At 46.6% G+C, this 26,356-nt stretch overlaps 1 protein-coding gene across 1 annotated transcript in view; it reads left to right on the plus strand.

Annotated features, from left to right (window-relative positions):
* Positions 1–26,356, plus strand: part of LOC306927339 (protein sel-1 homolog 3) — a gene marked incomplete at both ends in the record, with an annotated part of 81,483 nt that overhangs the window by 49,497 nt on the left and 5,630 nt on the right. The window contains 9 exons of the mRNA XM_079507050.1: positions 551–691; positions 5,893–5,955; positions 7,948–8,127; positions 8,940–9,067; positions 13,604–13,687; positions 14,074–14,155; positions 19,944–20,025; positions 20,410–20,525; positions 21,150–21,271. Coding sequence (XP_079363176.1) covers positions 551–691; positions 5,893–5,955; positions 7,948–8,127; positions 8,940–9,067; positions 13,604–13,687; positions 14,074–14,155; positions 19,944–20,025; positions 20,410–20,525; positions 21,150–21,271 — 998 coding nt within the window. The remainder of the gene's footprint in view (positions 1–550; positions 692–5,892; positions 5,956–7,947; positions 8,128–8,939; positions 9,068–13,603; positions 13,688–14,073; positions 14,156–19,943; positions 20,026–20,409; positions 20,526–21,149; positions 21,272–26,356) is intronic.

A 26,356-nucleotide genomic window follows, 5' to 3' on the forward strand; every position in this document is an offset into this window, starting at 1 on the left:
TTACCAACCACTAGAGAGGGACAACGCGGGGGCTCAGGTAATACACCCCTGTTTACCAAACACTGTGTCGGGACGACGCAGGGGCTCAGGTAATACACCCCTGTTTACCAACCACTAGAGAGGGACGACGCAGGGGCTCAGGTAATACACCCCTGTTTACCAAACACTAGAGAGGGACGACGCAGGGGCTCAGGTCAGGGCCGTGCACACATAGACAGTAGATAGATAGGTAGTCAGTAGGTAGTAGATGTGATAGGCAGTACAGTGGGGGAGTTTATCTTTATGTTTAGAGAGTGCTGGCCAGACTGATTCTGTTAAACCTGGGCTTATCTTTATGTCCAGAGAGTGCTGGCCAGACTGCTGCTGTTAAACCTGGGTCTATCTTTATGTTTAGAGAGTGCTGGCCAGACTGATTCTGTTAAACCTGGGCTTATCTTTCTGTTTAGAAGGTGCTGGCCAGACTGATTCTGTTAAACCTGGGCTTATCTTTATGTCCAGAGAGTGCTGGCCAGACTGATTCTGTTAAACCTGGGCTTATCTTTATGTCCAGAGAGTGCTGGCCAAGCTGCTGCTGTTCGGACAGAACGGCGTGTCCAGGGACGTGTTGACAGCGGTCAGGTGGTTGGAGAGGAGCGCTATGCAGATGACCGACCCCGCCGCCATGTTCGACTACTCCATGCTGCTGATGAAGGTATACAGGGGGACATTCTGGGTGGGGGGGATTCTATTGTAGCCTGGTGAAACCACTCCCCCTGCTGGACAACATTTGCATTCTGCCAGCAGGGAGAGTCTGGGAACTCTCAGGCAGAGATGATGTACTCCAGGTCCAATTCTGGCCGGAGCGATATGCGGCTGTATGAGGCCGCTAGAGGCGGGATCAACGCGAGACTTATGACGTATTGAAGCGCTGCCACAGCGCAAATGTAAACACAACCTACAACAAGACTACAACTCGAAATTATTATGGAGATATCAAATATTTGTTCCGCTGCTTCCGGGTTCATCGTTTCTGCTTGGGAGAGCCCAGATGCAGGCAGGAGGAGGGAACTGGTGAACTCAATACTGCCGCAATCTGGCGGAGTCAGGTTCATTCTATGGGGTTCTCAAACTCTTTTGGCCCATGCAGGTAGTACCCCTTGGGGGGAAGAACTTACACCGATAAGCATATTTGCAACCTTACATTTAGATGCCATTGGAACTATTTGTATTAAAACTTTTCAATCAAAGTCACAACACATTTCCACAACATGTATTTAAGATGCTATCTTAGAATAGACTAGAATACCTATTTAACCGTGCAGAAACATAATGATTGCCTTCCTTGATGCATCAATGAAGTGTCGACGACCAGACACTCAGCCTCAGCAGCGCTCTAACTGAAAGTGACTCATTCTCATCCTTTCATTTCTATCCAAATCCCAGATCCAAATCTTGAATGATGGAATATGATTAAGGATTACTGTGATTATGGTATAAGCTCACATACACATACCTTCGTTTGTCGACTACCTTTTTTCACTGACAAACTACATCAAAACTAAGCCATGATGAGTAAAACTATGACTAAATATATAGTCGATTAGTGGACTAGTGGACAAGAGATCCAGTACAAGTCATTTTACAATTGGTTGCATGCTGAAAATAGCAGATCTACAAGCTCACAACGCGTTGCGCTGCGACGCGTTGTGAGCTTGTATAGATCGGCTATTTTCAGCAAGTGTAAAAACAGCCATTACGACGGCATCGAGGCCCGCCAAAATACATTTTAGTCTTCTAAATCTTATATTTAGTCGACTAAAACTAGACTAACACTAAAGCATTTTTAGCAGGTGACTGAAATGTGACTGAAACTAAATGAAAACTATTCAAGAGACCACGACTAAAACTAAAATTGAAATGTACTGCCAAAAACAACACTGACGACGTCGTTGCACGGCGCGATGTCGCTCGCGGTACGTCAGGACGGTCTCATTGAAAAACATGTATTCTGGGGGCACGGTGGCACAGTTGCTGGTCCTGGGTTCGATTCCCGCTCGGGATGCTGTGGGTGCTGGCGGCGTGTTTCCTCCTCCACGTCATCAGTGCCCATACCCGAGGCGGGGTTGGGTTGGCGAAAGGGCCTTTCTGTGTGGAGTTTGCATGTTCTCCCCGTGTCCCCTAGAGTAGGTACCCTCACAAAAAACATGCAGTAATCCTGGTCTCTAAACTGCCTCCCCCTGGCCAGCCGGGCGCCTGATGGAGGGGAAACGAACTGGTTGGAATAATGTGTTCCCTCCACGCGCTACGTCCAACCAGGGAAACTCCCCCCTGTCAGGTGTAAAGGAGCGACTTGGACACTCAGGCATGAAGGAAGCATGAGTTCAAGTCCGTTGCTCTCCCCATATATGGGGACTAGGTTGGCGGAGGGTGTGTAGAGCCCAGGATCACATTAGATAATTGACACAGGGGTGAAAAATGGGTTACAAAATCGTGGGATAAAAAATATTAAAAAAAAACATGTATTCTATTGAGATGTCATCGTTGGCTCGCTCGCTGGCAGTGCGGACGGACAGGGTTTAAGCCAGGCGTTCTCAAACTGTTTCATGTCCAGGACCCCCCGAATTAACCCATTTTGACCTGAGGGGCCGATTTTTAAATTATATCTATATATATATAAGTTTTCTGGAAAACTATACAATGACACAGATGCTTTCCTGGATTGAAATTAAATGGACAGAAATAGTTCTTTATGGCTGATAATTAACTTTGGCTGCAGGTAATCCAGCAAAAACAGTGTGTCGCGGTTTCGAGTCCCGATCCCGACGAACTTTGCTGTGTGTCTTCTCCCTCCATCTCTCTCCCCGTTTCCTGTCCTGTCTACATGTGGTCTATCAATAAGCCCTGAGACCCCACTGGCCCTTGAACCCATTTAGGCCTGACCTCGACATTTAAAAACAATCTTCTAAATCCTCCAGTTTTCTGAAATAAATATTTTCACGATTTTTCTAAAATAGCAGACCTACAAGCTCATAGCGCGCCACTCGGTGGCGCGCTATGAGCTTGTAGATCTGATCAGTTGTTCTAAACCATTTTCATGTCAAGGACCCCGAAAAATATATGTAATTGCCCGCCGACCCCCATCTGAAAATATGTAGTTCCAGGGACCCGTTCCAGAAGCAAAGATTTGAGTTAAAAACGTTTGCTCTGAAAGAATATTTATTCTTATAAGATTTGCAACACATTTTCACAATTTTTCAAAAAAATAGCAGATCTACAAGCTCATAGCACGGCACCAAGTGCCGCGCTATGAGCTTGTAGATCTGCTATTTTTCAATAGCTATAACATAATCCTTAAAACACCAAAAGGGGTTGTCGTTCTCAATGGGTTAAAGATATATTCAGTGATTTCACTTAATTCAAATATCACTTCTTTTTTTGTTTTGTTGTGATAATCCTCCCTACTATAGAGTGTGCTGACCATATAAGGAGTTCCTCCCTGTCCCCAGTTAACCCCTGGGGGTCAAAAAACCTTAGGTTTCGTTTTTGGCTAGGTGGCCCAGCCTTCATCCAATCAGGATAGAGAGGGGCCTTCCGCCAATCACGATCAAGTGGGGGCGGGCCTTGGTTTGTGCTGTTGGCCTGTTGCGTGTCCCCTCCACTGTAGTGCAAAGCAAAGCAAAGCAAAGTTACTATATTTACCCAGGGTAACTGGACTAAGCATCAGATACTTGTTTCCAGCCAGGCCCTGCTCATAGAACATTTCATGGTAGTGGTTCAATGCCTTGCTCAAGGGCACTTCAGCGGTGGTAATTTTAACGTGCCGGTCCGGGGATACGAACTGGCGACCTTCCGGTATCAAGACCGCTCCGCAAACCGTTCGGCCACCGCTGCCGCTATGCGTGCATATGTGCACATCTTGTTACCGAGGTGGACCGGGAGGTTTTCCAAATCACCCAAATCACTGAATGCTCCTTTAAGGAGAGTTACAAAATGAAAATGTCTCCAAAGCAAACGGCACTGAAGTGGAATGTTGATGCATACAGTATGAACTGATACATTCCAGACATCACAGAAAATTAAAGCAGGCTTTTTTTATTTCTTTTTTATATATACGAGTGTCAAAACAGAACTACTGATGGGAAATGTACCGAGGGCAGCTGACAACAACCTCTGCAAGACAGATGTTATTATGAAAAATGTCCAAATTATTTTTGGAAATGCCAAACTGTAAAGAGAGAGAAAAACAATAATCATAGCTGTCAGAATTATAATGAAAGTAAACTTTCCTAATCCGAATCAACACCAAACTTGTAGCCATGCATATACTGTCAAAATAAGTTTGTTTTTAATTATACGTGTATATCGTTTGTGTCGGATGGAAACCTCACACCGGTATACGTACAAAACTGTTACTTCTCAGCAGTGGTGGAAAAAAGTACTCAATTGTTTTACTTAAGTAAAAGTACCAATACTGCAATTTAGAACTACTTCGTTACAAGTACGGAATTGAAAATGTACTTGAGTAAATATACAAAAGTATCGGCATCAAAATGTACTTGAAGTACTAAAAGTAAAAGTACTCATTGTGCAGAATGTGCCATTTCACAAGTTCAAAATGTGTACAAAATCTATTGAAAATAGCAGATCTACAAGCTCACAATGCGACGTGTTGCGACGCATTGTGAGCTTGTAGATCGGCTATTTTCAAATGGCCGAAATGTATAGGGTTGAAGTGGTTAATGTATGTTTTCTAATCAAAATTAAAATCTCCAAAGTAACTAGTAACTAAAGTTTTCAAATAATTGTAGTGGAGTAACCTGTGGGCCGCATTAAGTGATAGTGGGGGCCGCATGTGGCCCCCGGGCCGCCAGTTGCCCACGTATGATGTAGGGCGTAGAAAATAACATGGAGACAAGAGGTGTCTGCCCGACAACAGATGCCTGATGATGAAGACCTAGTAGGTCGGGAAAAAAAACATTCCAATTTGTTGCCTCTAAATAAAGTGAGTCTCGGAGCTCTACAAACTAGTGCGGATGTTCTTTCTCCTCCTTCATGTTTTGCCCGACAGCCACCAACCATATATCTGACCAACCATATATCTTAGTTTATAACCAACCATATATCTTAGTTTTTAGGGAGATTGACATGTGAAAATGTCCCCGTGCTATAGCTGGGACATCGTCTGAATGCTTTGAGTCATGTCTCTACCCAGACTGCAGGCTAGGCTCTAAATGAGTGTGTGCACGGTGCGTTGTGGGAGCTGTTTAAATGAGTGTGTGCACGGTGCGTTGTGGGAGCTGTTTAAATGAGTGTGTGCACGGTGCGTTGTGGGAGCTGTTTAAATGAGTGTGTGCACGGTGCGTTGTGGGAGCTGTCTAAATGAGTGTGTGCACGGTGCGTTGTGGGAGCTGTTTAAATGAGTGTGTGCACGGTGCGTTGTGGGAGCTGTCTAAATGAGTGTGTGCACGGTGCGTTGTGGGAGCTGTCTAAATGAGTGTGTGCACGGTGCGTTGTGGGAGCTGTTTAAATGAGTGTGTGCACGGTGCGTTGTGGGAGCTGTTTAAATGAGTGTGTGCACGGTGCGTTGTGGGAGCTGTCTAAATGAGTGTGTGCACGGTGCGTTGTGGGAGCTGTCTAAATGAGTGTGTGCACGGTGCGTTGTGGGAGCTGTTTAAATGAGTGTGTGCACGGTGCGTTGTGGGAGCTGTTTGAATGAGTGTGTGCACGGTGCGTTGTGGGAGCTGTTTGGTGCGTTGTGGGAGCTGTTCGGTGCGTTGTGGGAGCTGTTTGAATGAGTGTGTGCACGGTGCGTTGTGGGAGCTGTTTGGTGCGTTGTGGGAGCTGTTCGGTGCGTTGTGGGAGCTGTTCGGTGCGTTGCTGTTTGCTTCACTGATTGATATGGATTTCCTTCAGGGCCAGTTTGTGAAGAAGAACACGACTCTGGGCTTACTGCTGCTGGAGAAGGCTGCACACATGGTACTGTATGTATATATACTAGGCAACCATTACATCTATCACATGGTACTGTATGTATATATACTAGGCAACCATTACATCTATCCCAATGGCAGTCGCAAGGAGTTGCTTTGGTTTGACAGACATGCTTATAAAACTGTTTTGTAGGAGTTTGTGACTGCTGTGTTTTGGGCCTAACTCTGTTACAGCCAAGGCCTTTATTAAAATTGTTATACATATTTGACTGAGGGACTGCCATTGGATCTTTTTGAATTTTCTTTTTTTCATGTCATATGAAAGCAGGGAATCATAGCTTCAAATTGACATTGGTTGTTCAGTTTGACCCACCCGTTTTGGAGATATGGCTTATAGAGTAATGTGTTGTGTAATTCATATTTACATGTCTTCTGTGGTCTCTAACATTACACCTAGCTACATGTTTAAGCATTTATTTCATATTTACATGTCTTCTGTGGTCTCTAACATTACACCTAGCTACATGTTTAAGCATTTATTTCATATTTACATGTCGATTTCAGCTCTGACACTTATTTCACAGTCGGCCTGTGCTATTAACTCATTTTGGATAAAAAAAAGGAAAAAAATAGTTTTTCTCCTCTGGTGAAAAGCTGGAGGTTGCACGATGGCAGGCTCTCAGTCAAATCTGGTCACATTATGCTTTAACTATATTGCGCTGTGACCCGTTGAGAGCTTGTATCAGCTATTTTCGGGCGCCGACCCCGCACTCTTTAGCTACTGGGGATGTGGCGTACGGGTGTACGACATGGATTTCTACACAGAGGACAAAATATTTCAACGCAAAATGATGCATTCCAGTTCAGGGGAGTTCGGAAAAAGCCAATTCTCCTGACATTAAATGGCATTAAACGAAAGGGAGGGCGTTTGCATTTCTTTCATCACAGTAAATGATCCATTCATCGTCTGGAGAGGGCAGTTTTTTTTACAGACGGGTAAAAGGGCAGAGGCTCACAAGCCCCCTTTGATGTCTTATGTGTGCACCAGAGTAAGTGTTGACTCCCATTGTAACAATAGAATGCGGAAGGGCTCATTCTATCTCAATGGGATAGTTCCAAGGTTTGGAACTATAGCCCATATGGCGCCCCGCTTTGCGGCGAGATCAAAGCGTGTCGCCACTCTCTTACTAGATTACTCTGGTGTGCACGTACCTGAGTCTCTGCCCTGACCACCATGCATGTTGTGTCCCTGCTCTGTACCTGAGTCTCTGCCCTGACCACCATGCATGTTGTGTCCCTGCTCTGTACCTGAGTCTCTGCCGTTGACCACCATGCATGTTGTGTCCCTGCTCTGTACCTGAGTCTCTGCCCTGACCACCATGCATGTTGTGTCCCTGCTCTGTACCTGAGTCTCTGCCCTGACCACCATGCATGTTGTGTCCCTGCTCTGTACCTGAGTCTCTGCCCTGACCACCATGCATGTTGTGTCCCTGCTCTGTACCTGAGTCTCTGCCCTGACCACCATGCATGTTCTGTCCCTGCTCTGTACCTGAGTCTCTGCCCTGACCACCATGCATGTTGTGTCCCTGCTCTGTACCTGAGTCTCTGCCCTGACCACCATGCATGTTGTGTCCCTGCTCTGTACCTGAGTCTCTGCCCTGACCACCATGCATGTTGTGTCCCTGCTCTGTACCTGAGTCTCTGCCTTGACCACCATGCATGTTGTGTCCCTGCTCTGTACCTGAGTCTCTGCCCTGACCACCATGCATGTTGTGTCCCTCCTCTGTACCTGAGTCTCTGCCCTGACCACCATGCATGTTGTGTCCCTGCTCTGTACCTGAGTCTCTGCCCTGACCACCATGCATGTTGTGTCCCTGCTCTGTACCTGAGTCTCTGCCCTGACCACCATGCATGTTGTGTCCCTGCTCTGTACCTGAGTCTCTGCCCTGACCACCATGCATGTTGTGTCCCTGCTCTGTACCTGAGTCTCTGCCTTGACCACCATGCATGCTGACTGAGTCCCTGCTCTTCCCCACAGGGGTCGGTGGGAGCACTGAACGGGTTAGGGTGGTACTACGACCACACCCTCAACGACTCCAAGGCCGCCGCCAGATACTTTGAGCGGGCGGCGCTCAACGGCAGCGCCGACGGCATGTTCAACATGGGAGTGTACCTGCTGAGAGGGAACGTCCTGTCCCAATATCCGTCAGTGAATGAGGTATGGATGGAGTAACCAGGCTTTCCACCTCGGAGGAAAGCAAACGTCTAATTTAACCCTGTAAAACCCGGATTCAAACTTGCAAAAAAGAGATGTTCTAGACATTCTAATGATCACAAAAAAACATATATTACAGTTATTTTACTTACTTTTATCAGGGTTAAAGGTCAAAGGTTCAACATTGTCCAGAGATTTTTAATTTGTGTGAATTTCAGCCACTGTGGGGGGTATTTATATGCAAATATCATGACCAATGACATTGCAATGAACATCAATGATGACCAGTGGCGTGCACAGATAGACACTAGGGGGTGCTAGAGCACCCCCAGCCCTTTTGGCAATGTGCCCTTTTGAAAAAAAAAAAAAAACTTTTTTTCTTTTTTTTTGGATTTTTCAAAAATAGCAGACCTACAAGCTCGTAGCGCGCCACTCGGTGGTGCGCTATGAGCTTGCAGATCTGCTATTTTTCAATAGCTAAAGCATAACATAATGCTAACACCAAAAGGGGTTCCCGCCCAAAATGGATTAAGGCAACTGGCCGGTTCCACGCGCTGCACAAGGTGCCCTTTTTTAACTTGAGCACCTGCCCCTCTAAATGTCTGTGCACGCCACTGATGATGACGTTGAAACACTGCAGGGCATTCCTTCAGACCAATGAACATCAATGATGACGTTGAAACACTGCAGGGCATTCCTTCCACAATGAACATCAATGATGACGTTGAAACACTGCAGGGCATTCCTTCCACAACATTTCATCAGAAGGAGAACTGAACAGTACGTTGCGTGTGTCATCATCATCCTCTCCACAGACTGCTGCGTTCCGGTACTTCCTCAACGCGTCCCTCCTGGGCCACGAGCACGCGGCGCTGGCGGCGGCGTGGTACCTCTCCACGGGGAGCCTGCAGGGGGTGCCGAAGGACGCCGAGAGCGCCGTGATGTAAGGCGCTCATTATAGCCCTCTCGGGTTTGACAGATTCTTTGTTGTGAGTGGTTACGAGGTGCAGCCCGCGGCGCACATCACGTCAGTTCACTTAACCACGACAGCGGGGGATAATTCAAGGGCACAACGCTAGCTATTTACATATCTAAAAATAAAGTGTGCGGCGTTGCTGTCATCGGCGTTGCATGCAGTCTGTCATATACGAAAGGCACGCGCCGTGATTAGGCCGTGTCACGTTTAGCGTCTTCTAATGGGTTTATTGACAACACGAACGCTGGTGTGGACAGAGAGCAGGCTCGCTGGGAGATAGCTGGATATTTGTTTTAGAATGACCTCCATGCAGGTAAAATGGTGCATTTATATAGCGCCTTTATCCAAGGCGCTTTACAGAGATTGTGCATTACATTCACACACACATTCATACACCGATGGCAGCGGAAACCATGCAAGGCACCAACCAGCACATCAGGAGCAATTAGGGGTTCAGTGTCTTGCTCAAGGACACTTTGACAGTAACTCTGGGGGAGCCCGGGTTCGAACTGGCAACCTTACGGTTACCATCCAGGCACTCTACCCCTGAGCCACCGCCGCCCCAGGTCCAGCTAGGTGTGTCAAGGTAATTGCTGGGCCATTAGCGCCATTCAAATGATGATAATAATAATATCTCCAAATTGATATGGTGCTAAAAGAAAACTACCTCATTAGGATAAAACACTAAGGAAAGGCTAAAGGCCGTTTCTGACGGGGAGAGCGTGAAGGAGGCGTTCTCGCTTGGATCAGAGACGCTGTGTGTGTGTGTGTGTGTGTGTGCGTGTGTGCGTGTGTGCGTGCGTGCGTGCGTGCGTGCGTGCGTGCGCGCGTGCGTGCGCGCGTGCGTGCGTGCATAGTGTGGAGCAAAGAAAGCTGAAAATAGTCCAGGTCTAGTCGTCCGCGGGCGTGTGCACAAAACCAGCACGTGTGCGATAATTTCACCGCGCGTCCAAAAGTCATCGCCCACGTACCTCTCATTGGAAATGAATCACCAAGTCGCTTCCCGTCTGAGACGACATTAACGAGACGTAGATGTCTCTGAGGCCAAAGCGTTGGGTGTTTTGTTTTCCCCGTCTTGGTAAATAACGTTTTTGGGGAGTTTTCAAAACGGTGTGCAGACTTATTCTGTCTTTGGATGATTCATACTTAACTCATTCATCGCCGACATCGCCTTTTCACACCTTTTTTTTCTATTCAAGTCAAAACAACAAACTAGACAAACGGCTTTCAATCTAAGAGCCTCGCCCATTGGAAACAACAAAGTCCTTTCAATCTAAGAGCCTCGCCCCTTGGAAACAACAAAGTCCTTTCAATCTAAGAGCCTCGCCCCTTGGAAACAACAAAGTCCTTTCAATCTAAGAGCCTCGCCCATTGGAAACAACAAAGTCCTTTCAATCTAAGAGCCTCGCCCATTGGAAACAACAAAGTCCTTTCAATCTAAGAGCCTCGCCCATTGGAAACAACAAAGTCCTTTCAATCTAAGAGCCTCGCCCCTTGGAAACAACAAAGTCCTTTCAATCTAAGAGCCTCGCCCCTTGGAAACAACAAAGTCCTTTCAATCTAAGAGCCTCGCCCATTGGAAACAACAAAGTCCTTTCAATCTAAGAGCCTCGCCCATTGGAAACAACAAAGTCCTTTCAATCTAAGAGCCTCGCCCAGTGGAAACAACAAAGTCCTTTCAATCTAAGAGCCTCGCCCATTGGAAACAACAAAGCCCTTTCAATCTAAGAGCCTCGCCCATTGGAAACAACAAAGCCCTTTCAATCTAAGAGCCTCGCCCATTGGAAACAACAAAGCCCTTTCAATCTAAGAGCCTCGCCCATTGGAAACAACAAAGTCCTTTCAATCTAAGAGCCTCGCCCATTGGAAACAACAAAGTCCTTTCAATCTAAGAGCCTCGCCCATTGGAAACAACAAAGTCCTTTCAATCTAAGAGCCTCGCCCCTTGGAAACAACAAAGTCCTTTCAATCTAAGAGCCTCGCCCATTGGAAACAACAAAGTCCTTTCAATCTAAGAGCCTCGCCCATTGGAAACAACAAAGTCCTTTCAATCTAAGAGCCTCGCCCATTGGAAACAACAAAGTCCTTTCAATCTAAGAGCCTCGCCCATTGGAAACAACAAAGTCCTTTCAATCTAAGAGCCTCGCCCATTGGAAACAACAAAGTCCTTTTCAAATATAGACAGCTTTGCCCTTTAGGTCCATGGGGGTGTGCTTCTGCTCAATGTCCCATTGCTTTGGCTGTCTGGTTTAATTGACAGAGGAGCACAATAAAGCACGCACATCCACTCACTGAAAACCAGGTGCCGGGTCGGAGTTACACATCCACTCACTGAAAACCAGGTGCCGGGTCGGAGTTAGATTAACCCATTTTGGGGCGGGAACCCCTTTTTGTGTCAGCATTACTTAGCTATTGAAAAATAGCAGATCTACAAGCTCATAGCGCGCCACCGAGTGGCGCGCTACGAGCTTGTAGGTCTGCTATTTTTGAAAAATCGTAAAAATGCGGCACAAATCTTTGAATATATATTCTAAATGGTAAATGGTAAATGGTGCATTTATATAGCGCCTTTATCCAAGGCGCTTTACATAGATTGTGCATTACATTCACCCATTCACACACACATTCATACACCGATGGCAGCGGAAACCATGCAAGGCACCAACTAGCACATCGGGAGCAATTAGGGGTTCAGTGTCTTGCTCAAGGACACTTCGACAGTAACTCTGGGGGAGCCCGGGTTTGAACTGGCAACCTTACGGTTACCATCCAGGCACTCTACCCCTGAGCCACCGCCGCCCATATTCTTTCAGAAGACTTTATTTATTTCGACGTCAGGCCTAAATGGATTAATAGAGAAGGAAGATTAAGGTCGATCCGCTCACTGGATGATGCTCCAAAACGTTTATTTAACAGGTTTATTTAATGGTTCCATGTAATGGACGTGACGTTTCCAGTCTCTCTCGGGCCGGCTCTCCATCACCAGACACTGAAGTACACACTCAAACAAGTGTGACTAAATTTGACCGAGGGACTGCCATTGGAGTTTCTTTAATTTTCGTTTTTTTCACGTCATGTGAAAGCAGGGAATCATAGCTTCAAATTGACGGGGTGCATACTTAGTTTAGACTAGTCATTGGTTAGACATGGGTTAAGGTTAGGTTTTGGTGTGCTGCCCCGTGGGAGGTTAGGGTGAGGGTTTGAGATAGGTTGTAGTTGTAGGACTAATGTAGGTCTAACCAATGACTAGTCTAAACCAAAAACTGTCTAAACTAAGTACTGCACCCCAAATTGACATATTGGTTGTTCAGTTTGACCCACCAGTTTTGGAGATATGGCTTATAGAGTAATGTCTTGCAGAATACAGCGAGTTTCAGCTCTGACAATTATATCAGACATGCTCTAGTATGTGAAGAGTCTGCCTGTTTTTCTCCTCTGGTGAAAAGCTGGAGGTTTTGCGCGATGGGAGGCTCTCAGTCAAAGTACATGTGCTGAGTCAGCCGACACACAGCTGGCACCCATAACACCATCACTCATCAAACACGCAGCATAACGGCCATCATGACATTTGACAGGGTATGCGCAGGAATGAATGTGAAAGTGAGTTTAACGTCGTTTAACGTCATTTAATACAATCAGATGGGACTTTTCTGTTTGGATGTATGGGCTGTCAAGGCCAGAAAGTATTTATCTTTGCCACTCGGTAGGCGTTCCCGCATAACTTCCTGGTATGATGATGATGTCACACGCATACCCTCTCTATTCAGTATTTTAGCTGTGGCGTGAGCACCCCCTCCTGAGATACTTCCGGGTCCTACTTTTGTGTCCCCATAGAGTTATACTGTGACGCTCCGTCGGACTAAATCTGAGACGAAAACAACCACGAAAGTCTAATTTGACCACTTTCCTCGCAACAACAAAGCTGCGCTGCTCTCCCAAATCTGGCTGTGACAGGCCGTCGTCTGCCCCACACGGAATACTATCGCCATTTTATTTCATTGTGTCAACTAAATCCTCATTAATGCAAACTAGATTCAACATACTCAAGCCTGCAAACATTCTAAATATGCCCCCGAAATATTTTACTGAGCAAATGGACTGTTACCACCTACAATAATAATGATAATAATAGTCTTTTATTGTCTCCACATCATTTTCTTTTTGTCATGGACACTTACAAAACATTAATAATTCTACTCGAGTTGGAAGCATTAAGACCCATTTTAACCCTCAATGGCTTCCTTTCTGAAAAATAACGTCATTGTAAAAAGATTCACGCGTTTAGATATTCTATTTACAATGAGATGCGGACGGGAGCTGGTGCCACTTGGACCCGGACGCAACGTAGCACTACAAAATGACGTCGGACTTAAATACTGAATAGAAGATCCAGTACTCACAAATTATGTAATTATGTAATGGTTTAATTGACAGACAATTCGACCTAATGCACAACCTTTATTTCCTCATGAATGATTGGTTCTCTGCCCCTCGTCCACGCAGCCTCCTGAAAAGGGTGTGTGAGCAGAACGGACACCTGGGCTATTTAATCCGAGAGGCTCTCCAGGACTACCTTCGGGGATCCAGGTATGGAAATGAGCCTTCAAATGATTTTCGGCTCCCGTTCAAACATTCGCAAATATTTCCTCTTCCAATAAATCCAATTGTGGCGTCGCGGCCGCGGTGTGAGTTTAACCCATTTAGATCTGGAACGTTAACTCATTATTTCAAACTTATACTAATTATACTTAATTTATACTAGCTATTGAAGCCGATATACAAGCTTGCAGCGTGTCACTTTGTGCCGCGCTGTGAGCTTGTAGATCTGATATTTTTGAAAAAATTTGAGTCTCTCTCTCTCTCTCTCTCTCTCTCTCTCTCTCTCTCTCTCTCTCTGTCTCTCTCTCTCTCTCTCTCTCTGTCTCTCTCTCTCTCTCTCTCTCTCTCCCCCCCCCCCCCCCCCCCCCCCACAGGGGCGAGGCTCTCCTTAAGTACGTGCTGGCAGCAGAGAGCGGGCTTGGCTCTGCCCAGAACAACGCTGCTCATCTCTGTGAGGTATGTCTGTTGTCCTCCTCCTCCTCCTCCTCCTCCTGCTTATCTCTGTGAGGTATGTCTGTTGTCCTCCTCCTCCTCCTCCTCCTCCTCCTGCTTATCTCTGTGAGGTATGTCTGTTGTCCTCCTCCTCCTCCTCCTCCTCCTCCTGCTTATCTCTGTGAGGTATGTCTGTTGTCCTCCTCCTCCTCCTGCTCCTCCTGCTTATCTCTGTGAGGTATGTCTGTTGTCCTCCTCCTCCTCCTGCTCCTCCTGCTTATCTCTGTGAGGTATATCTGTTGTCCTCCTCCTCCTCCTGCTCCTCCTGCTCATCTCTGTGAGGTATGTCTGTTGTCCTCCTCCTCCTCCTCCTCCTCCTCCTCCTGCTTATCTCTGTGAGGTATGTCTGTTGTCCTCCTCCTCCTCCTCCTCCTCCTCCTGCTTATCTCTGTGAGGTATGTCTGTTGTCCTCCTCCTCCTCCTCCTCCTCCTCCTGCTCATCTCTGTGAGGTATGTCTGTTGTCCTCCTCCTCCTCCTGCTCCTCCTGCTTATCTCTGTGAGGTATGTCTGTTGTCCTCCTCCTCCTGCTCCTCCTGCTTATCTCTGTGAGGTATATCTGTTGTCCTCCTCCTCCTCCTGCTCCTCCTGCTTATCTCTGTGAGGTATGTCTGTTGTCCTCCTCCTCCTCCTCCTCCTCCTCCTCCTCCTCCTGCTTATCTCTGTGAGGTATGTCTGTTGTCCTCCTCCTCCTCCTGCTTATCTCTGTGAGGTATGTCTGTTGTCCTCCTCCTCCTCCTCCTCCTCCTCCTCCTGCTTATCTCTGTGAGGTATGTCTGTTGTCCTCCTCCTCCTCCTCCTCCTCCTCCTGCTTATCTCTGTGAGGTATGTCTGTTGTCCTCCTTCTCCTCCTCCTCCTCCTCCTGCTTATCTCTGTGAGGTATGTCTGTTGTCCTCCTCCTCCTCCTCCTCCTGCTTATCTATGTGAGGTATGTCTGTTGTCCTCCTCCTCCTCCTCCTCCTCCTGCTTATCTCTGTGAGGTATGTATGTTGTCCTCCTCCTCCTCCTCCTCCTCCTGCTTATCTCTGTGAGGTATGTCTGTTGTCCTCCTCCTCCTCCTGCTCCTCCTGCTTATCTCTGTGAGGTATGTCTGTTGTCCTCCTCCTCCTCCTCCTCCTGCTTATCTCTGTGAGGTATGTCTGTTGTCCTCCTCCTCCTCCTCCTCCTCCTCCTCCTGCTTATCTCTGTGAGGTATGTCTGTTGTCCTCCTCCTCCTCCTCCTCCTGCTTATCTATGTGAGGTATGTCTGTTGTCCTCCTCCTCCTCCTCCTCCTGCTTATCTCTGTGAGGTATGTCTGTTGTCCTCCTCCTCCTCCTCCTCCTGCTTATCTCTGTGAGGTATGTCTGTTGTCCTCCTCCTCCTCCTCCTCCTCCTCCTCCTCCTGCTTATCTCTGTGAGGTATGTCTGTTGTCCTCCTCCTCCTCCTCCTCCTGCTTATCTATGTGAGGTATGTCTGTTGTCCTCCTCCTCCTCCTCCTCCTGCTTATCTCTGTGAGGTATGTCTGTTGTCCTCCTCCTCCTCCTCCTCCTGCTTATCTCTGTGAGGTATGTCTGTTGTCCTCCTTCTCCTCCTCCTCCTCCTCCTGCTTATCTCTGTGAGGTATGTCTGTTGTCCTCCTCCTCCTCCTCCTCCTGCTTATCTATGTGAGGTATGTCTGTTGTCCTCCTCCTCCTCCTCCTCCTCCTGCTTATCTCTGTGAGGTATGTCTGTTGTCCTCCTCCTCCTCCTCCTCCTCCTGCTTATCTCTGTGAGGTATGTCTGTTGTCCTCCTCCTCCTCCTCCTCCTCCTCCTGCTTATCTCTGTGAGGTATGTCTGTTGTCCTCCTCCTCCTCCTGCTTATCTCTGTGAGGTATGTCTGTTGTCCTCCTCCTCCTCCTCCTCCTTCTCCTGCTTATCTCTGTGAGGTATGTCTGTTGTCCTCCTCCTCCTCCTCCTTCTCCTGCTTATCTCTGTGAGGTATGTCTGTTGTCCTCCTCCTCCTCCTCCTCCTTATCTCTGTGAGGTATGTCTGTTGTCCTCCTCCTCCTCCTCCTCCTTCTCCTGCTTATCTCTGTGAGGTATGTCTGTTGTCCTCCTCCTCCTTCTCCTGCTTATCTCTGTGAGGTATGTCTGTTGTCCTCCTCCTCCTCCTCCTCCTTATCTCTGTGAGGTATGTCTGTTGTCCTCCTCCTCCTCCTCCTCCTCCTTATCTCTGTGAGGTATGTCTGTTGTCCTCCTCCTCCTCCTCCTCCTTATCTCTGTGAGGTATGTCTGTTGTCCTCCTTCTCCTCCTCCTCCTGCTTATCTCTGTGAGGTATGTCTGTTGTCCTCCTCCTCCTCCTCCTCCTTCTCCTGCTTATCTCTGTGAGGTATGTCTGTTGTCCTCCTCCTCCTCCTCCTCCTTCTCCTGCTTATCTCTGTGAGGTATGTCTGTTGTCCTCCTCCTCCTCCTCCTCCTCCTCCTGCTTATCTCTGTGAGGTATGTCTGTTGTCCTCCTCCTCCTCCTCCTACTGCTTATCTCTGTGAGGTATGTCTGTTGTCCTCCTCCTCCTCCTCCTTATCTCTGTGAGGTATGTCTGTTGTCCTCCTCCTCCTCCTCCTCCTGCTTATCTCTGTGAGGTATGTCTGTTGTCCTCCTCCTCCTCCTCCTGCTTATCTCTGTGAGGTATGTCTGTTGTCCTCCTCCTCCTCCTCCTGCTTATCTCTGTGAGGTATGTCTGTTGTCCTCCTCCTCCTCCTGCTTATCTCTGTGAGGTATGTCTGTTGTCCTCCTCCTCCTCCTCCTGCTTATCTCTGTGAGGTATGTCTGTTGTCCTCCTCCTCCTCCTCCTGCTTATCTCTGTGAGGTATGTCTGTTGTCCTCCTCCTCCTGCTCCTCCTCCTCCTGCTTATCTCTGTGAGGTATGTCTGTTCTCCTCCTCCTCCTGCTTATCTCTGTGAGGTATGTCTGTTGTCCTCCTCCTCCTGCTCCTCCTCCTCCTGCTTATCTCTGTGAGGTATGTCTGTTGTCCTCCTCCTCCTGCTCCTCCTCCTCCTGCTTATCTCTGTGAGGTATGTATGTTGTCCTCCTCCTCCTGCCCCTCCTCCTCCTGCTTATCTCTGTGAGGTATGTCTGTTGTCCTCCTCCTCCTGCTCCTCCTCCTCCTGCTTATCTCTGTGAGGTATGTCTGTCCTCCTCCTCCTCCTGCTTATCTCTGTGAGGTATGTCTGTCCTCCTCCTCCTCCTCCTGCTTATCTCTGTGAGGTATGTCTGTCCTCCTCCTCCTGCTTATCTCTGTGAGGTATGTCTGTCCTCCTCCTCCTCCTCCTGCTTATCTCTGTGAGGTATGTCTGTCCTCCTCCTCCTCCTGCTTATCTCTGTGAGGTATGTCTGTCCTCCTCCTCCTCCTCCTCCTCCTCCTGCTCATCTCTGTGAGGTATGTCTGTTGTCCTCCTCCTCCTCCTCCTCCTCCTCCTCCTGCTTATCTCTGTGAGGTATGTCTGTTGTCCTCCTCCTCCTCCTCCTCCTCCTCCTGCTCATCTCTGTGAGGTATGTCTGTTGTCCTCCTCCTCCTCCTCCTCCTCCTCCTGCTCATCTCTGTGAGGTATGTTTGTTGTCCTCCTCCTCCTCCTCCTCCTCCTGCTCATCTCTGTGAGGTATGTCTGTTGTCCTCCTCCTCCTCCTCCTCCTCCTCCTCCTCCTCCTTATATCTGTGAGGTATGTCTGTTGTCCTCCTCCTCCTCCTCCTGCTTATCTCTGTGAGGTATGTCTGTTGTCCTCCTCCTCCTCCTCCTTATCTCTGTGAGGTATGTCTGTTGTCCTCCTCCTCCTCCTCCTCCTGCTTATCTCTGTGAGGTATGTCTGTCCTCCTCCTCCTCCTCTGTTGTTCAACAACACTTTAACAGCTCCTATAAATCTCACCGTAAAGCACAAGTTTTATGGCAGAGCTTCAAGGCAGGACGGCTTGGCTTGGATGGATGTGCTGCTGGTGGGACGATGCCTCTGCTTTTGATATCACCTCCATTCAGGCTGAAATCTCGTAAGAGGGCACTTTTGGACAGAAACAGCGAAAATAGCAGATCTACAAGCTCTTGTAGATCAGCTATTTCCAGGGCACAACACAGCAATCTTTACCTACTGGAGATGTGGTGTAACGACATGGATTTCGAAACAAATTAGTTAATGCTGTGTTCAAGTTCAGGAGACTTTGGGGGGGGGGGGAAACAATTCTCCTGAATGCTGCCTTCCTTCCGGCATGGCATGGAAAGGAGAGGGGGGGCATTTGCATTTCTTCCACCATGTAGTAAATGCTGCATTCGTGGTCTGGAAAGGGCAGTTGTTTCACAGACGGGTAAAAGGGCAGGGGTTGAAGCCCCTTTTGATGTTTATGTGTGCACGTCATGCCTACATTTGTATTTCCTGTGAGGATATGTTTTGTCCATAGCTGCTATCCCTACTCATTTTGCAGAATGTCCCATTTCACATGTTTTCAAAATGTGTAAATTGTATAATTTATTTTTGGAAATACAGATCTACGTTGCATCTTGTAAGCTTGTAGATCGTCTATTTTCAAATGGCCAAAGTGTATATAGGGCTGAAGTGGTTAACGTTTTTTGTTTTTTTTAATAATCAAAATCTTCAAAGTAACTAGTAACTTTTATTTTTATTTTTTTTATCCCACAATATTGTGTAACCCATTTTTCACCCGGTGCCAATGTCCCAAGCTGTAATCCGGGCGCTACTCTCCCTCTGCCAACCAAATGGTTGTTTCTGGTTTCTCAACGGCCGACAGCAGGCGCTGTGATTCCCGCGGTCGGGTTTTTTCTGCACCGAGCGAGAGAACAACAACCGGTCAAGACAACACACACAGCATTATGTGATCGTAACATCCGGTTATGGATATTTGGCTCTTCAAACTAAGGGTTGAAAGGGGAAATACCTTGGCAATGCACGATAAATAGATTCATTAATCCTGGCGGGCAGTGGGTTTTAATACCTGAGGAGGGAGTTTTCAAATAAATAATTGTAGTGGAGCTCCTCTGAGACGTAGTGGAGCCCAAGTAAAAGTTATGAAACCTGGAAATACAGTAGTAACGTAAACAAAAATCACACGTGTGTGAAGTAAGTGAGGGGCGCTCTTATCATCATTATATCATCATACATCATCAAACATCACATCCTGTGCTCAACCAATCAAATCACCCCATTCCGTGCTACAAACACGAACACGGCTCATACACACAAACACACAAGCTGTGCCAGGGAGACGTGCACACATAGACATCAACAGGGGGTTCAGCCCCTGCCCTTTTAAAAAACAACTGCCCTCTCCAGACCACGAATGCAGCATTTACTGATGGTGAAAGAAATGCAAATGTCCTCCTCTCCTTTCCATGTCACGCCGGAAGGCAGCATTCAGAGCATCTTCCGAAGTCTCCTGAACGTGAACACAGTATTTTGCGTTGAACACATTTTGTTTAGAAATCCATGTCGTTACACCTGCATCTCCACTAAGGCTAAAGAGTGCTGGGTTGTGCTCTGAAAATAGCTGATCTACAAGCTCTCAACGCGTCGCAGCGCGACGCGTTGAGAGCTTGTAGATCAGATATTTTTGCTATTTTCTTCCAAAAGTGCACCTCTTAACGGGATGTCAGCCCCTGCCCCTCTAACACACATAAAGGGGCTAGTAGCGCCCCACAAAAAAGAAGAATACCTCAAAATGAGTATACAGTACTTGAGTAAATGTATTTAGTTACTTTGCAGCACTCATCCATTGCGGCCTCATTGCAGGAGCTGACCCTGGGCTCCAACAGCAGCTGCCAGTGGAGGTACAACAACCACTCCGTGTTAAACTACGACCCCCATCCCTCAGGTGAGCGCCTGTCTGTCTGCCTGTCTGCCTGTCTGCCTGTCTGTCTGTCTGTCTGTCTGTCTGTCTGTCTGTCTGTCTGCCTGCCTGTCTGTCTGTCCTCTGTGTTAAACTACGACCCCCATCTCTCCGGTGAGCGCCTGCCTGTCTGTCTGTCTGTCTGTCCTCTGTGTTAAACTACGACCCCCATCCCTCCGGTGAGCGCCTGCCTGTCTGTCTGTCTGTCTGTCTGTCTGTCTGTCTGTCCTCCTGTCTGTCCTCCATATCCCCTACACCGCAACGTCCGACATCCGTCAATCTCCTTCATTGGCGTCAAGTACAGTCAGTACACCTTCTTCTCTCCTTTCTGTCTCTTCCATATCATCACATTCATTCTTCACATTGCAGCGCTGCTGAGAATGGGAGACCACTACCTGGACGCTGCTGTCAGCGGAGACTCATTATCTCTGGCCGGCGAGGCCGTGTGGATGTACGGCAGAGCGGCGCTGGCGGGCAGTCCTCAGGTGACGGATTTACTGTAATCTCCAAACCAACCCACCCACCGTCAGTCGCAGATAATTAACACATTTAGACCTGAAGCCCGTTAAAAAAAGGCTTCTAAATCCTGACAGTTTTCAGAAAAAACCCTATGTTTCTATGTCAGTGGTTCTCAAACTATTTCATGTCAAGGACCCCATGAAACCATGTAATTCATGGCCGCTGACCCCCATCTGAACATATATGTTGTTCCAGGGACCCCCCCCCCCCCCCCAGAAGCAAAGATTTGAGTTGAAAACGTTCGCTCTGAAAGAATATATATTTGCGGCAACGTTTTCGCAATTTTTGAAAAATAGCAGATCTACAAGCTCGAGATCTGCTATTTTTCAATAGCTAAAGTAGGCCTATAACACAATGCTTTAAACACCAAAAGGGGTTCCCGGGCCGTACACAATGGGTTAACCTTGCGCTGCGGCTTTAGGCGCGCCGTAATAAAAACAACAAACGGAATCATACTGGGGTTATTATTTACAGTATGTGGCGGCCGGCGGGTCGTGATGTGCGCCGTGCGCCAGCCAGCTCGTCAAGTTGACGTTATACGGTCTTGTAATTTTTTACTTATTTCCTTCTCGTATATTTCAACATGGCAGGGGATGTACAACCTGGCAACGCTGGCGCAGGAAGGCCACGTTCTCCCGCGGATCGTCCGGGAGATTTTTAACGCGTCACAAGAGGACACTCTGGACGTCTTGGTGGAGAAGATTTTACACAGGTATTATTATTATACTGGCTTTGGTTTGGCAGCCGTTCTGTGTTCCCTCTCAGCCCTATATGTGACTACATTTGACTGAGGGACTGCCATTGGATTTTTTTGAATTTTTCGTTGCGAGTGGAGAAAACAGGCTTGAAAGGTTCAGTTCTGTGGTCTCTAACATTACACCTAGCTACATGTTTAAGCATCTATTTCATATTTACATGTCTTCTGTGGACTCTAACATTACACCTAGCTACATGTTTAAGCATTGTATTTCATATTTACATGTCTTCTGAGGTCTCTAACATTACACCTAGCTACATGTTTAAGCATTTATTTCATATTTACATTCTTCTGTGGTCTCTAACATTACACCTAGCTACATGTTTAAGCATTTATTTCATATTTACATGTCGCCACTTATTTCAGACATGCTCTAGTATGTGAAGAGTCTGCCATTAACTCATTTTTTGGAAAATGAGTTTCTCCTCTGGTGAAAAGCTGGATTTTGCGCGGTGGCAGGCTCTGATTCAAATCTGGTCACATATGTTCCCTCTCAGCCCGTCGCCGTCCAGAGGCGTTTCCAGGAATTACATGTCGGACAGGCAAGATGTGTTGTTGTCATCGTCGTCGTCCCCCCCCCCCCCCACTCACAATCAGAAGCACTTAAGGTTTTCAAAGAGATAAACCTGCCATGCAGACGAGTCCGCTACAAACGCTGAAAGGCATGCATTTGCATTCCAATGGGTGACTCTGATGTGTCGTGTTCTATACGCGCAGCGGCCAATCAGCTGTCCACTAACCGTTCTCAGGTCTCGGTTTTGTCCTCTCTTTTTTCTCAGTGTATGGATTTTGGGCAGGCAGAAATGGATTTGGACAGGCGGACGCCGTACACTGTCGCAGTCACGCCCCCTTTCATGATGACGAGCGCCCCGGAAGACCATTTCCAATTCATTTTTCCCATAGAGACGTTTCATAGAGGGTTTATTTAAAGACCTGTAAGCCTCGGACAAAGCCAACTTGGATCGTGACAACTCATGACGACAAACTTTTTTCGGGTGGCCGAACAAAAGAAAAACACCACAAATGTGTTGTACCCAGCTGACCCTTTTTCTTCTTTCTAATTATTATTAGTTGTGTTTGTTGTCATGAGTTGTCACGATCCGAGTTGACCGAGGCTTACAGGTAATGCTTGAATTGGATGAGGTAATACTTGATAAATGAACTGGCTCGTCGGGGGCGGGACTGCAACGCTCTATATCAGGGGTATTCATCATCATCATCATCATCATTTTTCGACCGCGGTCGAGATCATGGATTCCACAATGCTACTCCAGACTTCCCGTCCTTCATTGCCATCCCCAGTTCCTGCTTACTGATGCATGTGTCCCCTATATAGCGATGACATCATGGGTACGACAGTTTTCTACCTCTGGTCCGCCCTGAGGCAGGACTCCAGAGAAGAAGGGAAGATATGTGACCAGATTTGACTGAGAGACTGCCATCACGCAAATTCCAGCTTTTCACCAGAGGAGAAAAACGTTTTTATTTTCTTTTTCCCCAAAATGAGTTTATAGCACAGGCAGAATCTTCACATACTAGAGCATGTCTGAAATAAGTGTCAGAGCTGAAATCGACATGTAAATATGAAATAAATGCTTAAACATGTAGCTAGGTGTAATGTTAGAGACCACAGAAGTGAACCTTTCAAGCTTGTTTTCTCAACTCGCTGTTTTCTGCAAGACATTACTCTATAAGCCATATCTCCAAAACTGGTGGGCCAAACTGAACAACCAATATGTCAATTTGAAGCTATGATTCCCTGCTTTCATATGACATGAAAAAACGAAAATTCAAAAAAATCCAATGGCAGTCCCTCAGTCAAATGTAGTCACATATAACCTCATTGTCAGCTCTGTAGCAGTGGCCGGAAAACTGTGCTCTTCAACTAGATTAGGCAGGGGGGCACAATTGTAAGATTACTTAAAGTTGTGGTTCACAAGTCAACAACAAAAAGGTAACGATTTTACCCGAAAAACCAAAGTTGTATACATTTTCATATTCATATTCATATTCATATTCATATTCATATTCATTTTCACAAGTCAACAAAAAAAAGGTAACGATTTTACCCGAAAAACCAAAGTTGTACACATTTTCAGTGGCACATCAACATAAAAGAGCACAACATGAGTTCTTAGTGCAGTCGGTCCATTACTGCCATCTCCCTCTATATACGTACCTGTTTCTTATAGTTTTGAGTGGATGTTTTCCAATCAGACCAAAGACATAATGATATTGTAGTAGAATAATTACTAATTGGGAATAGAATCATTTAGGGTAGAATAATTCCCAGGCTGAATGTCATGATGCCCTAACTCTGGAGAAACAGAAAGTTTCCTTATCAACCAGGTACCCACATTTAGGCCTGACGTCGAAATTTAAAAAATGTACTTTTTTTCTGAAAAACCTCATGTTTCTGTATCAATGGTTCTCAAACTATTTCATGTCAAGGAGCACCAGAATTATCTGAATTATCTGCCGCTGACCCCCATCTGAAAATATGTAGTTCCAGGGACCTCCTCCCAGAAGCAAAGATTTGAGTTAAAAACGTTCGCTCTGAAAGAATATACATTCAAAGATTTTTGCCACATTTTCATGATTTAAAAGAAATAGCAGACCTACAAGCTCGTAGCGCGCCACTCGGTGGCGCGCTATGAGCTTGTAGATCTGCTATTTTTCAATAGCTAAAGTAGAACAGAATGCTTAAAACACCAAAAGGGGTTCCCGCCCAAAATGGTTTAAGGTATAAAAATAAAAAACCTTTAATTCATTCAAACAGCACTGCATCATCCTACCCCAATACTCTTCCCAAAAAGACGCGTCCGTGCCATAATGGACACACTAATACCTTGTTTTCCTCTAACTCAATGTGCTCTCAACTAATGGTTCATGAAACACGTTACTTATAAGAGCCTGTTTCCTTAGCAACCATGTCATTATAAAAACTAAAAATGACCTTTAATTCATTCAAAATACAGGGAGAAATTCTTCGCCATGTCAGCTTGCCCTGCAAGTACTCTTCTCAAAAAGCCACTTCCGTTCCGTGCCATCATCATTGAAATACCTATTTTTCTAAAACTCAAATCAAAGCCTGAGCAGTATAAAGGTCTGGAACAGAAACCATCCTCTCAAACATCAAAATGTGTATAAATGCAGTATGAAGTCAGCATGACGGTGCCATACGACCTCTATATGTTCCCTCAAAAGCCCTAATCATATAGCCCTAACCCCCAATCCCATAGCCCTGAATCCTATAGTCCTAGGGCTCCATCTTCGTCACCGCTAAACCCCTTATCCCTAAACTTCTTTGCCTTTTTTTTTTACTATTTTGCAAAACATATTTGAATAGTTCAACTAACCAATCTACATTGATACGTTGTGAGCTTGTAGACTGGCCATTTTAACTATTCAAAAATGTTTAGCAAAATAGTAAAAAAAGGCAAAGAAGTTTAGGGATAAGGGGTTTAGCGGTGACGAAAAGGGAGCCCCTAATCCCATAGCCCTGAATCCTAGTCCTACTAACCCCTAACCCCAAACCTCCCATTCCAGCTCAACCTTTATATTTGTGTAGACATTCTGGTACGGTTTATCTGTATGGAGATGTGTGGAGCACGGTGGGTGTTACACCATGTTGTGTTGTTTGTGTACAGATGTGTGATGGTATGATGGTGTTACACCATATCTTGTTGTGTGTACAGATGTGTGTAGCATGGTGGGTGTTACACCATATGTTGTTGTGTGTAGAGATGTGTGGAGGATGCTGGTGTTACACAATACGTTGTTGTGTGTAGAGATGTGTGGAGGAGGATGGTGTTACACAATACGTTGTTGTGTGTAGAGATGTGTGGAGGATGCTGGTGTTACACCATATGTTGTTGTGTGTAGAGATGTGTGGAGCATGGTGGGTGTTACACAATATGTTGTGTGTAGAGATGTGTGGAGCATGGTGGGTGTTACACCATATGTTGTTGTGTGTAGAGATGTGTGGAGCATGGTGGGTGTTACACAATACGTTGTTGTGTGTAGAGATGTGTGGAGGATGCTGGTGTTACACAATATGTTGTTGTGTGTAGAGATGTGTGGAGCATGGTGGGTGTTACACCATATGTTGTTGTGTGTAGAGATGTGTGGAGCATGGTGGGTGTTACACCATATGTTGTTGTGTGTAGAGATGTGTGGAGCATGGTGGGTGTTACACCATATGTTGTTGTGTGTAGAGATGTGTGGAGCATGGTGGGTGTTACACCATATGTTGTTGTGTGTAGAGATGTGTGGAGCATGGTGGGTGTTACACCATATGTTGTTGTGTGTAGAGATGTGTGGAGCATGGTGGGTGTTACACCATATGTTGTTGTGTGTAGAGATGTGTGGAGCATGGTGGGTGTTACACCATATGTTGTTGTGTGTAGAGATGTGTGGAGGATGCTGGTGTTACACCATATGTTGTTGTGTGTAGAGATGTGTGGAGGAGGATGGTGTAACCATAGACATAAAATGGTATAGACGCCTCCTCCGGTTCTGGGGGCACAATTTTCCCGAGATTCCTTGCGAAGCGTGGAAGCATGAACGGAATTGTCTTCTTTCCTGTGACAACATGGCCATGTCTCTGGCCTGTGACAACATGGCCATGTCTCTGGCCTGTGACAACATGGCCATGTCTCTGGCCTGTGACAACATGGCCATGTCTCTGGCCTGTGATCATGGGGCCTTTTACCGCTATGACTTTGTCAGACGGTGTCAAAAGTTTTCCTTTCTGCTGCTGACGTATAAGCACCACATCTCCTTCCCTCAGTGTGTGTTGTGGTGCATTCCTCCTCTTGTCAGCATAATGCCTTCAATCTTTTCTTTCTTGGAGCCGTCTGTGGAGCGAAGCACGGTATCCTCCCGAGGCAACGGGGCAGTGGGGAGTCTGATTGACACGGGGCGGCCGTAGAGCAGGTCAGCTGGGGGTGAGGAGTAGCTCTGTAGTTCCTCAAGAACTTATGCAATTATTGCTTCCATGGTTACCTTCCGCCGTTGCCGTGTTGACTGCTTTGGTCG

The sequence above is a fragment of the Electrona antarctica genome (genome assembly GCF_951216825.1).
Source record: "Electrona antarctica genome assembly, chromosome: 7".
NCBI classification, from domain to species: domain Eukaryota; kingdom Metazoa; phylum Chordata; class Actinopteri; order Myctophiformes; family Myctophidae; genus Electrona; species Electrona antarctica.